At 44.3% G+C, this 14,115-nt stretch overlaps 1 protein-coding gene across 2 annotated transcripts in view; it reads right to left on the minus strand.

The window, feature by feature from the left end:
* The window catches only part of LOC142498662 (tyrosine-protein kinase receptor UFO-like), an 84,851-nt gene that overhangs the window by 28,712 nt on the left and 42,024 nt on the right, over window positions 1-14,115 (minus strand). For both annotated transcript variants that reach the window (XM_075606915.1, XM_075606914.1), the window contains exons 9-11: window positions 5,706-5,845; window positions 4,804-4,948; window positions 410-436 (exon numbers count right to left, since the gene is read on the minus strand). In XM_075606915.1, coding sequence (XP_075463030.1) covers window positions 410-436; window positions 4,804-4,948; window positions 5,706-5,845 — 312 coding nt within the window. The remainder of the gene's footprint in view (window positions 1-409; window positions 437-4,803; window positions 4,949-5,705; window positions 5,846-14,115) is intronic.

The following is a 14,115-nucleotide window of genomic DNA, read 5'->3' on the forward strand; positions in this document are numbered from 1 at the left end:
CGGCAGCCGAGCACTGGCCACGTCACGGCAGCTGCTTAGCCAATGAGGGCGAACCAGCCATGTGACATCATGGCCGCACCCCTGCCATGCGTCCCTGTCGTAGCCTGGAGTCAATCAGATCGCACTGATGCAGAGAACGAGCGCCGCCAGGCACCGCGTCGTGCGCGCAGCGTGTGCACTGGGGCCGCAGCCTAACACAGACAGCAGGGATCTGTGGTGCATGTAGACTAATCTGTCCCTCCCAGTTTAAGTAGACACAGTGGTACAGATGCAAGGGAGCTATGGGAAGTGGGGCCTGTCCCTCAGAGACACAGACAGACGTGAATTCTAAGTCTTTCTTTCCCACAGGAAGGTGACAGTGACACAGATCGGTGGCAGCACCTGGTTCCCAGCACGCACTCTCACTTACCTTGCTGGTGCAGGGGAATGTTTCCGTCTGAAAAGCAAGCAGAGACATTGCATGTAAGTATGAGGCAGCAGAGACATTGCATGTAAGTATGAGGCAGCAGAGACATTGCATGTAAGTATGAGGCAGCAGAGACATCGCATGTAAGTATGAGGCAGCAGAGACATTGCATGTAAGTATGAGGCAGCAGAGACATTGCATGTAAGTATGAGGCAGCAGAGACATTGCATGTAAGTATGAGGCAGCAGAGACATTGCATGTAAGTATGAGCAGCAGAGACATTGCATGTAAGTATGAGCAGCAGAGACATTGCATGTAAGTATGAGCAGCAGAGACATTGCATGTAAGTATGAGGCAGCAGAGACATTGCATGTAAGTATGAGCAGCAGAGACATTGCATGTAAGTATGAGGCAGCAGAGACATTGCATGTAAGTATGAGGCAGCAGAGACATTGCATGTAAGTATGAGGCAGCAGAGACATTGCATGTAAGTATGAGGCAGCAGAGACATTGCATGTAAGTATGAGGCAGCAGAGACATTGCATGTAAGTATGAGCAGCAGAGACATTGCATGTAAGTATGAGGCAGCAGAGACATTGCATGTAAGTATGAGGCAGCAGAGACATTGCGTGTAAGTATGAGGCAGCAGAGACATTGCGTGTAAGTATGAGGCAGCAGAGACATTGCATGTAAGTATGAGGCAGCAGAGACATTGCGTGTAAGTATGAGGCAGCAGAGACATCGCATGTAAGTATGAGGCAGCAGAGACATTGCATGTAAGTATGAGGCAGCAGAGACATTGCATGTAAGTATGAGGCAGCAGAGACATTGCATGTAAGTATGAGGCAGCAGAGACATTGCATGTAAGTATGAGGCAGCAGAGACATTGCATGTAAGTATGAGGCAGCAGAGACATTGCATGTAAGTATGAGGCAGCAGAGACATCGCATGTAAGTATGAGGCAGCAGAGACATCGCATGTAAGTATGAGGCAGCAGAGACATCGCATGAAAGTATGAGGCAGCAGAGACATTGCATGAAAGTATGAGGCAGCAGAGACATTGCATGTAAGTATGAGGCAGCAGAGACATTGCATGTAAGTATGAGGCAGCAGAGACATTGCATGTAAGTATGAGGCAGCAGAGACATTGCATGTAAGTATGAGGCAGCAGAGACATTGCATGTAAGTATGAGGCAGCAGAGACATTGCATGTAAGTATGAGGCAGCAGAGACATTGCATGTAAGTATGAGGCAGCAGAGACATTGCATGTAAGTATGAGGCAGCAGAGACATCGCATGTAAGTATGAGGCAGCAGAGACATCGCATGCAAGTATGAGGCAGCAGAGACATCGCATGTAAGTATGAGGCAGCAGAGACATCGCATGAAAGTATGAGGCAGCAGAGACATCGCATGTAAGTATGAGGCAGCAGAGACATCGCATGTAAGTATGAGGCAGCAGAGACATTGCATGTAAGTATGAGGCAGCAGAGACATTGCATGTAAGTATGAGGCAGCAGAGACATTGCATGAAAGTATGAGGCAGCAGAGACATTGCATGTAAGTATGAGGCAGCAGAGACATTGCATGAAAGTATGAGGCAGCAGAGACATTGCATGTAAGTATGAGGCAGCAGAGACATTGCATGTAAGTATGAGGCAGCAGAGACATTGCATGTAAGTATGAGGCAGCAGAGACATTGCATGTAAGTATGAGGCAGCAGAGACATTGCATGTAAGTATGAGGCAGCAGAGACATTGCATGTAAGTATGAGGCAGCAGAGACATTGCATGTAAGTATGAGGCAGCAGAGACATTGCATGTAAGTATGAGGCAGCAGAGACATTGCATGTAAGTATGAGGCAGCAGAGACATTGCATGTAAGTATGAGTCAGCAGAGACATTGCATGTAAGTATGAGGCAGCAGAGACATTGCATGTAAGTATGAGGCAGCAGAGACATTACATGTAAGTATGAGGCAGCAGAGACATTGCATGTAAGTATGAGGCAGCAGAGACATTGCATGTAAGTATGAGGCAGCAGAGACATTGCATGTAAGTATGAGGCAGCAGAGACATCGCATGTAAGTATGAGGCAGCAGAGACATCGCATGTAAGTATGAGGCAGCAGAGACATTGCATGTAAGTATGAGGCAGCAGAGACATTGCATGAAAGTATGAGGCAGCAGAGACATTGCATGTAAGTATGAGGCAGCAGAGACATTGCATGTAAGTATGAGGCAGCAGAGACATTGCATGTAAGTATGAGGCAGCAGAGACATTGCATGAAAGTATGAGGCAGCAGAGACATTGCATGTAAGTATGAGGCAGCAGAGACATTGCATGAAAGTATGAGGCAGCAGAGACATTGCATGTAAGTATGAGGCAGCAGAGACATTGCATGTAAGTATGAGGCAGCAGAGACATTGCATGTAAGTATGAGGCAGCAGAGACATTGCATGAAAGTATGAGGCAGCAGAGACATTGCATGTAAGTATGAGGCAGCAGAGACATTGCATGTAAGTATGAGGCAGCAGAGACATTGCATGTAAGTATGAGGCAGCAGAGACATTGCATGTAAGTATGAGGCAGCAGAGACATTGCATGTAAGTATGAGGCAGCAGAGACATTGCATGTAAGTATGAGGCAGCAGAGACATTGCATGTAAGTATGAGGCAGCAGAGACATTGCATGTAAGTATGAGGCAGCAGAGACATTGCATGTAAGTATGAGGCAGCAGAGACATTGCATGTAAGTATGAGGCAGCAGAGACATTGCATGTAAGTATGAGGCAGCAGAGACATTGCATGTAAGTATGAGGCAGCAGAGACATTGCATGTAAGTATGAGGCAGCAGAGACATTGCATGTAAGTATGAGGCAGCAGAGACATTGCATGTAAGTATGAGGCAGCAGAGACATTGCATGTAAGTATGAGGCAGCAGAGACATTGCATGTAAGTATGAGGCAGCAGAGACATTGCATGTAAGTATGAGGCAGCAGAGACATTGCATGTAAGTATGAGGCAGCAGAGACATTGCATGTAAGTATGAGGCAGCAGAGACATTGCATGTAAGTATGAGGCAGCAGAGACATCGCATGTAAGTATGAGGCAGCAGAGACATCGCATGTAAGTATGAGGCAGCAGAGACATCGCATGTAAGTATGAGGCAGCAGAGACATCGCATGAAAGTATGAGGCAGCAGAGACATTGCATGTAAGTATGAGGCAGCAGAGACATTGCATGTAAGTATGAGGCAGCAGAGACATTGCATGTAAGTATGAGGCAGCAGAGACATTGCATGTAAGTATGAGTCAGCAGAGACATTGCATGTAAGTATGAGGCAGCAGAGACATTGCATGTAAGTATGAGGCAGCAGAGACATTACATGTAAGTATGAGGCAGCAGAGACATTGCATGTAAGTATGAGGCAGCAGAGACATTGCATGTAAGTATGAGGCAGCAGAGACATTGCATGTAAGTATGAGGCAGCAGAGACATCGCATGTAAGTATGAGGCAGCAGAGACATCGCATGTAAGTATGAGGCAGCAGAGACATTGCATGTAAGTATGAGGCAGCAGAGACATTGCATGAAAGTATGAGGCAGCAGAGACATTGCATGTAAGTATGAGGCAGCAGAGACATTGCATGTAAGTATGAGGCAGCAGAGACATTGCATGTAAGTATGAGGCAGCAGAGACATTGCATGTAAGTATGAGGCAGCAGAGACATTGCATGAAAGTATGAGGCAGCAGAGACATCGCATGTAAGTATGAGGCAGCAGAGACATCGCATGTAAGTATGAGGCAGCAGAGACATTGCATGAAAGTATGAGGCAGCAGAGACATTGCATGTAAGTATGAGGCAGCAGAGACATTGCATGTAAGTATGAGGCAGCAGAGACATTGCATGTAAGTATGAGGCAGCAGAGACATTGCATGTAAGTATGAGGCAGCAGAGACATTGCATGTAAGTATGAGGCAGCAGAGACATTGCATGTAAGTATGAGGCAGCAGAGACATTGCATGTAAGTATGAGGCAGCAGAGACATTGCATGTAAGCATGAGGCAGCAGAGACATTGCATGTAAGTATGAGGCAGCAGAGACATTGCATGTAAGTATGAGGCAGCAGAGACATTGCATGTAAGTATGAGGCAGCAGAGACATTGCATGTAAGTATGAGGCAGCAGAGACATTGCATGTAAGCATGAGGCAGCAGAGACATTGCATGTAAGCATGAGGCAGCAGAGACATTGCATGTAAGCATGAGGCAGCAGAGACATTGCATGTAAGTATGAGGCAGCAGAGACATTGCATGTAAGTATGAGGCAGCAGAGAAGGGCTAGAGGAGACTAAAGGGGGTGACCAGCCAGAGGTGAAGGAAGAGGGAGCTTCTGTACCGTAACTATTGAGAGATGCTGTCACAGGGTCACTCCAGGGGCCGTCACCTGCTACAGTGTAAGGTGCCACCCGCACGGTCAGGTTTTCTATAGGAAGCACCATCTCCAGAATCACTTCATTGGTTAGACCAGCATCCACCACAACCTGCAGGGCATAGATATATAAATACACACACGCACACAGACAGACATATACTGTATATAACACATATACACACACATACTGTATATAACACATATACACACACATATATACTGTATATAACACATACACACACACACACACACACACACACACAGCCTTTTCTTTCACAGTTCCCTACCAAAGTGATGTTTATACCCTGCTCAGGTACAGCGCAGACAGCAGCAGTGCCAGCCTCCCCATCAAACACTACTACACCATGATGTACACACAGCCTAGGCAGTGCCAGCCTCCCCATCAAACACTACTACACCATGATGTACACACAACCTAGGCAGTGACAGCCTGCCCCTCACACACTACTACACCATGATGTACACACAGCAAAGTTATAGGGTGGGCAGTGGCAGTGCCAGTCTTCACCTTAAACATACACACTACTACATCATGACATGTATACACAGCACAGGCAGCGACAGTGCCAGCCTCTCCCTCATACACACGCACAATGCTACACCATGACATGTACAGCGCGGGCAGCAGCAGAGCCATCCTCCCCTTCACACATTACCTTCACCATGAAATGTATACACAACACAGGTATAGTGTGGGCTACTGAAGAGCCAGCCTCACCTCCATACACACACTCACACTCCAGCCTCACCTCCATACACACACTCACACTCCTACACCATGAAATGTATATTTGAAACGGGTGCAGGGCAGGCAGTGCCAGTCCCCAGCTAATGTGTAGTTTTACCTCTGGCAGGTCCTTGGTGCGATAGGCCAGTTTGTACCCTTTAAGTATGCCGTTCACAGATGCTCGCGGTTGTGCCCACGTCACAGTGGCTATGCTCCCGTTCCTGAACGCTGTGACATTTTCAGGAGGGGCAGATGGGACTGTCAGGAGACAGAACAATTAATCCCATATTAACTTTGACTAACATCTCTTTAGTAGTGAATGGAGGAAAAGCCTTAAAAACACAGAATATAACAGGGATACAAAAAATACACAGAGATACCTTCAGAAAGATACATTCCATGCTACTTTAAAACACATATGGTCAGTTCCTCCTTGGGCAAAAGTGTACTAATGGCAGTGATATGTTTAAGGCGCTATTTTGCCTACGAAGATCATAGCGTACTACTGGCAGTCACATGTTTAAGAAGACCATCTCCCCTGGGACCAAAGTGTACTAGACACCGTGACATGATTAGTGGGTCAGTCCCTCCTAGGACCAAAGTAAACTTATAGCAGTGACATGTTTAAGGGCTAACATTCGGGTGATTAATGCTTTTTTTTACCCAAATCAAACCTGGAAATATTTGAAAACGGGCTTACGATCATGGTGAGCTGACAATGACTTGGGAGGGACTGCCTTTTGTCTGAAATCATTGTGTGTTCAACAAGATTTTGCACAGGCAAAGACCCCTTCATCCCTCTCTCCTTATCTTTCTAGGCACTCTGATAAGGACAGGCTAGGATAAGCATAAAGAAAACACTTGATTAACCCTTTCAGTGTTCTATCGTGTTCGACTGAGCAACTGGTAGAGCCATCTGTGCTGCAGCCGGGATATTCTGAAAACCCGACATGTTGATGGCCCTTGGGGATTGAAGTTGCCCACCCCTGATGTACAGCGTACCTCATAAAGGGTGACACTGGGTGGGGGGCACTTATACCCTACCCTGTATTTCATGGGATTTTGCTTATTTGTCTATAACCACAATCTAAACGGAAGGGCCCTCTATCAATGGAAGTGACTTAATGATTGCTAGTGCCGGGAGGTGTGTGGCCCCGAAGGTGGAAGTAGCCATCAGCTCTCACGGGGTTTACAAACACTACCCCATTGAGAGGCCCCGTAGAAATGTCATTTGTAATCGATTTACAGGGAAACCAGAACTTTTAAATTTAAATTTAGCATAGGTTGAACTTGATGGACCTATGTCTTTTTTCAACCTCATCTACTATGTAACTTCACATTTTTGGGGGGTCACAGCAAAAATTTGTTTAGTGACGCTAATAAGATTGTTACATTCTTGAACAAATGTTTTTTGGCTGTCTGCGTGGGATTGTACCTTTAGCAAAGTTTGTTGGGGGAGGGGGGGGGTTCACAAAGGGGTCCTTTGCTATAGTATTTATGGAAATATTCACTTGCAAACTCCTATCACGAGAAAAATCACAGTGGATAAACTGCAAGTAATTGCAGAGCTCATGGCACCTACCCAGGGAAGGGACTATGACCTTGTAAAAGTGAAATGTTCCGCCTTCTGTCATGACTGTGGCTGCAACAATAAGCATGTTGCAACTCTGGACAGGGCTGACCTCTGCTTCCAGTTTTCTTGAAGCTTTAAAACTACTTCCGCATGTGGTAAGCTGTCTCCCTGTGGGAAGCTCTCTCATATCCCCTTTTCTCACCCCCTCCTTTTTTACAACAGTCTTTGTCTTCTCTCTTCCTTTTCTTCTCCCTTGATTTCTCTCTCCTGCTTTCATGCTCGCTATTGTATGCTTTATTTTTAGTCTTTACTTCTCTGCCTTCCTCTCGTGTTTCTCTTCTTTTCCCCACATGTATTTTTCATTGTCTTTGAGCCATCCTTCATATTTCTTTCCTTCTACCCCCTTTTTCCTGACTCAGTCTCTTTAAAAGTTCATACATGTGTCCACTGGTCACAAACAGGATGAGAGAGACAAAAAAGGGGGAAATAACAGGGAAGAACCTAATATTGTGTTGTTCAACAGCGGGCACTCGTTCCTTCCAGTTTTCATGTCATTTGAAAATTGTACCAACTACAGAAGAATTTACAATGCATCTGATCTCAGACGCGCTATTAGAACGGGTTGGGGTTCCTTACAATGCATCTGATCTCAGACGCGCTATTAGAGAGGGTTGAGGTTCCTTACAATGTATCTGATCTCAGACGCACTATTAGAGAGGGTTGGGGTTCTTTTCAATGCATCTGATCTCAGACGCGCTATTAGAGAGGGTTGGGGTTCTTTTCAATGCATCTGATCTCAGACGCGCTATTAGAGAGGGCTGCGGTTCCTTACAATGCATCTGATCTCAGACGCGCTATTAGAGAGGGTTGGGGTTCCTTACAATGCATCTGATCTCAGACGCGCTATTAGAGAGGGTTGGGGTTCCTTACAATGAATCTGATCTCAGACGCACTATTAGAGAGGGTTGGGGTTCCTTACAATGCATCTGATCTCAGACGCGCTATTAGAGAGGGTTGGGGTTCCTTACAATGAATCTGATCTCAGATGCACTATTAGAGAGGGTTGGGGTTCCTTACAATGAATCTGATCTCAGATGCACTATTAGAGAGGGTTGGGGTTCCTTACACTGCATCTGATCTCAGACGCGCTATTAGAGAGGTTTGGGGTTCCTTACAATGCATCTGATCTCAGACGCGCTATTAGAGAGGGTTGGGGTTCCTTACAATGAATCTGATCTCAGATGCACTATTAGAGAGGGTTGGGGTTCCTTACAATGCATCTGATGTCAGACGTGCTATTAGAGAGGGCTGCGGTTCCTTACAATGCATCTGATCTCAGACGCGCTATTAGAGAGGGTTGGGGTTCCTTACAATGCATCTGATCTCAGACGCGCTATTAGAAAGGGTTGGGGTTCCTTACAATGAATCTGATCTCAGACGCACTATTAGAGAGGGTTGGGGTTCCTTACAATGCATCTGATGTCAGACGCGCTATTAGAGAGGGTTGGGGTTCCTTACAATGCATCTGATCTCAGACGCGCTATTAGAGAGGGTTGGGGTTCCTTATGATGCATCTGATCTCAGACACGCTATTAGAGAGGGTTGGGGTTCCTTACAATGCATCTGATCTCAGACGCGCTATTAGAGAGGGTTGGGGTTCCTTACAATGAATCTGATCTCAGATGCACTATTAGAGAGGGTTGGGGTTCCTTACAATGCATCTGATGTCAGACGTGCTATTAGAGAGGGCTGCGGTTCCTTACAATGCATCTGATCTCAGACGCGCTATTAGAGAGGGTTGGGGTTCCTTACAATGCATCTGATCTCAGACGCGCTATTAGAAAGGGTTGGGGTTCCTTACAATGAATCTGATCTCAGACGCACTATTAGAGAGGGTTGGGGTTCCTTACAATGCATCTGATGTCAGACGCGCTATTAGAGAGGGTTGGGGTTCCTTACAATGCATCTGATCTCAGACGCGCTATTAGAGAGGGTTGGGGTTCCTTATGATGCATCTGATCTCAGACACGCTATTAGAGAGGGTTGGGGTTCCTTACAATGCATCTGATCTCAGACGCGCTATTAGAGAGGGTTGGGGTTTCACAGAATTTCACTATATAATTATAGGGTTCCATAACCAACAAGAAGGTTGAAAACCACTGTTGTTGTAGATCAACAAACAATGATAAGAAAACAAAGACTTTCTTGTGCACTCACAATAGTCTTGATAATGGCCAGTATCATCACAAGATAGGACTTTTCTTTTATGTCCTCTACTGGAGTTATCTTTTGAAACATTAAGCATTGGAAAGGAGAAATATATAGAAAAAACATATAGTATAACCAATTTATGACATAAATACTGTAAGAGATGTTGCCATCACATAGAAATGAACAAAGAGGCCTTATCTGCCTTACATGGTAACGAGGTGGCACCAAAATACTTTTTCTCGATACAGCGTCTCCGTCACTGGTTGGCTCTGCCCGCTTCATGTTGTCAGCGGACCTTGCCTCATCCGCCTTGGATCTCGGTGGTATCTGGTCCCTCATTTCCTTGCTACAGATATTGTCACTGTGCGTTTTGCTATTCCTTTTTCAGGGGTTGCGGATAGTAGGTGGTTTCCTTCTTAAATACCCTATCCTAAATAAGGTCAAGCTCCTTACAGATGTGTAGTAAATTTAGAGATGAATGAAAATCATAGGACCAGAAGAAGAAAAGGGTGCTAAGCTGCCTGTCTAAGACATGCAAATGAGCACGCAATAATATTTCCATTTGCTATATGCTTTACGGTGGAGGGTTTTTTGTCACTTATTTACCCACCATAACTTAACTAATGTGTGGTGGATACCTATCCAAGCTTCAAATTGCAAAGCCAGTATAACCAGTCTCACTCACACTGATGAGCCCCAAAAGGTCGATACAGCTGCCTTATGAGTAGGTTTACTGGCTATGCATCTTAACCCAGGCTGTGCTGAAAAGCTGTGCAGTGCAGCAAGCATAAGCTTATAGGGGTCCATTTCAAAATGGATTTGAAGCAAAAGGTGGCACTGTGTGCTCATTTGCATGTCATTTCCCAGAATCCCTTGCTGCAGTGGAAGCACGGTATGCTGGGCGATAATGGTGAAATGTATTATAGAAAATACTAGGGCGCTCTCTCTCTAAGGGTTTCTAATTAGAACCCAAACATAAAATACAGAATTTGTATTACCGTATACGAGGACCCCACTCGTGAGGCTTATGAATGGTAAATGCTTCTGGAGTCCAATTTCCGCTGCTCGAGACAACAGCCTCGAGCAGCCGATACTGGTGAAAGGCGGGGTGCAGACCTGTATAAGACATGCAATTGAGCGCACAGTAATATTTCCATTTGCTACATGCTTTTCGGTGGAGGTTGTTTTGTCACTTTTTTTACCCAAAATAACTTAACTACAATATACAAAATATAAGAAACAAGAAAGAAGTGCAAACTGCCATAGTGAAGTACGTAACAAAAAGTGTATTTGTAATTAATGAAAGCAACAGACGTGCCCTTACAGAGGGTAAAATAAATGAGAGCTTATCATGAACTGTCGATGATGTGAGGATTTTCTCCGATGCCTTGGCAAATTCTTGGTAGGACTGGGAGGTCTCGTCTCACACGACCCACAATTTAAACAACTAAAGCACAGCACCACTCCTACGCGTTTCGTGGCTCTAATATTATTTAACCTCTATAAGGGTTGTTTTTATTAATTACAAATACACTTTTGTTACGTACTTCACTACAGCAGTTTGCACTTCTTTCTTGCTTGATAGATAAAATCCAAGGCCGTGGAGATCCTTTTTTGAAGCTGTATCTTTCCAGAAGTTTTTTTTATCTTTCACATCAATCCTGTTTTGAAATGTTCATATTTAGATATTTTTATTTTTTACGCCCCCCCCTTCTTTCTTTCTCCTGGTATTCCCTTTCACTTCTCCCCCCTTTTTTGCTTTTGCCCACACCCTTCCTATATCATAAGGAATGGACTTTATATGGACACTACTGTATATGAGCACCTTATATATATTTTTAAGAATTTGTATTTTAGGAGGTCTGATACAGGTAGGTTACATATTGCATTATTCTTGTATACTGTTTAGAGCTTTATATTCTGTATGGATATGCACTTTTGAGTCATACTAGATTTATATTGACTATTTATATACTATATATATATTTATATATAGGAACAATTACCAATTGGGAACATACCAGTGAGTGCACAATTTTCACTTAACCCCTAAAGGTTTTAATTTATTTTTATTTTTTATTAACAATTAGAAATAAGATTAATAAAATATGACATTTACATTTGTAATAATAAATAACGTAATACCTCAAGTGAGAAAAGAACACAGATCAATGTCAATATTGAGGCCATGTAAAGGCACGGACTCTGAGAACAGTAGTTCTTTTATTAACTTATCTCTATATTTATTACAAGTCTGGCTATATATACTATTTCCATATATGCGCTTAAATTTGGTTAGAATAGGCTTAGGCTTTAGGGTATTTAAGGAGGCAGTCTCTTCCTACCTATAACTCCTGAAGAAGCCATACTGTAGCAAAAAGCGTAAGGTCAGAATTTTGGCAGCGAGGAGGTGAGGCACCAGATACCTACCTTGGAGATCCGAGACAAATATCACAAGTTCTACTGAAGTCATCGAAGGGCAGTGCTAACCAGTCATGGAGACAGGATCAAGGACAAGGCTCCAGGTGGCAATTCATAAATATGAGAGGCAGATAAGCATTTAGGGGCCTATGCAGAGAGCAGCGCTAGAATAAATTGGAGAGTTTAAGAAAAAGTAGGTTTAATGGAGAGTTTTATTCTCCATATGCAGAAATGGGCGAAATCCGCTATTTTTAGCATTACTGCATGTGGAGAATTGTAAATGAGGAGATGCGCGCAGCTGAAAGGGGAAAAAAAAATCGCGCATTTTTATATTTTTCCCTATAGCCGGCGAGCTCCTGCTTCTTGCCAACTTTAGTTGGCAGAGAAAATTGGAGAAAATCGCGCCAAAAACAGCCGCTAGATGGCGAGCGCGCCTTTCTGAATTCGGATATTTTTCAGACTGGCGAGATGTAGTTTCTCGCCAGCCGCGCGGCGAGATTTTCAAATAGAAAAAAAAAATGGCGCTTTTTTCCTAACTCGCCATTTTCAGCTGTTTTTAGCGTGATTTTCTCCTGAAAATGGCGATATTGCAAATAGCGCTGCTCTCTGCATGAGGCCCTTACTCTTAATGCCTATGTGAGTGCAACATGACTTTTAATGGCTGTGTAATAAATTTGTTACCGTGTGTGATTTTATCCATTATTTCTCATTTTCAATGCTAATAGTTTCCAAAGAAAGATAATTTCAGCAATTTGGGTCAAGAAGAGTCCTACCTTGTGATTATACTGGCCATACAATGCTTGTGAGTGCAATTGAATAACTGTGTTTTCTTCCCATTGTTTATTGATATGCTTACACCATATTGGGTTCTTCCCGTTCTCTTTTGTCTCTTTTGTCTGTGCTCAATGGACAAGTTTATGAACTTTTGAAGAATATGGGCCATTGTGGGAAATTCACCACTACGGCAACAAGTGCAACAACAGCTTTTTAACCCACTCTAACCCAGGGCTGTCCAAAGTCTAGTCCCCGGGGGCCCACCAACTTGTCAGATTCAGCACAGGTGGCTCCTACAGTGGCTCAGTCAACAACTGGGCCATTGATTGAGTCACCTATGCTGAAGCAGGGATATCTTTAAAACCTGACCTGTTGGCGGACCTTGAGGACTGGAGTTGGCTGCCCCTTTTCTAGCCTAACGCAGATATATTTCTTATTTGATACATGTTATATTAACTTGCATTGATTATTTTTTTCCTTTTTGGAGCACTAATGTTGTTCTCTTGAAATGTTACATATTCACTTTTTATTTCTATTTTATCCAACTGTTGGTGCAATTGGAATATTTTTTTATTTCAACATCTTCAGTTAAACTATCTTCCTCCTCCTCTCCATCAGTACCCGCCTTTCTCTCTAGCTTTACACCTCTCCATTTGTACATATTTAGTTCTGCAGCCTTCTGTTTCTACCCTTTATCTGTTAATGTTCGAGCTTTACCAGTCTTGGCTGCAGAAGGACTACAGAGACTCAAGAAAAACAACTTGAGTCCACCACCCCCCTCTCCTTATACCACAGCTTAACCCCTTTCACTGCCAAAAAGTAGTTAAATCCCAATGAGGCAGCTGAGCTGTGGAGTATAACCTGTGTTAGTGTTAATCCCACAAGCAGAACGCTAGAAAAGACACAGTCAGCAAATGCAGCATTGTGGTTGTGGCAGGACTGCTGACAAAGAGAGAAGTGTATGCATCTTGTTTATCAATTAACCTGTGGGCTGTGCAAGAGGCCGGTGGTGGGGGGGTAGGGGGAGGAAGTCTCCCAGACTCCTATGCTTCCTCCAGCATGTGGCACAGAGCAGGGCCACGGGAGAAAGTGACATTTAACATGAGGAAGAGCAGAGGGGACAGGGACAGGCGCAGAGAAAGAGAGGCAGTCACAAAGAGAATCAGAGAAGACTGTGACAGATAGGACACCCTGTGCTGTAATGTGGGATTCATTTAATTAAACCTCTTCAGTGCCAAACACTAAAGCAGGGGCGGCCAACTCCAGTCCTCAAGGGCCACCAACAGGTCAGGTTTTTAAGATATCCCTGCTTCAGCACAGGTGACTCAATCAATGGCTCAGTTGTTGACAAGGGCGACCAGCAGGTCATATTTTAAGGATATCTCTGCTTGTGCATATTTGGTTGAGTTATTGACTGAGCCAGCTGTGCTAAAGCAGGGATATCTTTAAAAAAAAAAACCTGACCTGTTGGTGGCCCTTGAGGACAGGAGTTGGCCACCCCTGCCATAACATATCGCTGAACCCCGATGGCAGTGAATGGGGTTGATAT

This window comes from Ascaphus truei, chromosome 7, assembly GCF_040206685.1.
Source record: "Ascaphus truei isolate aAscTru1 chromosome 7, aAscTru1.hap1, whole genome shotgun sequence".
Classification (NCBI taxonomy): Eukaryota; Metazoa; Chordata; class Amphibia; order Anura; family Ascaphidae; genus Ascaphus; species Ascaphus truei.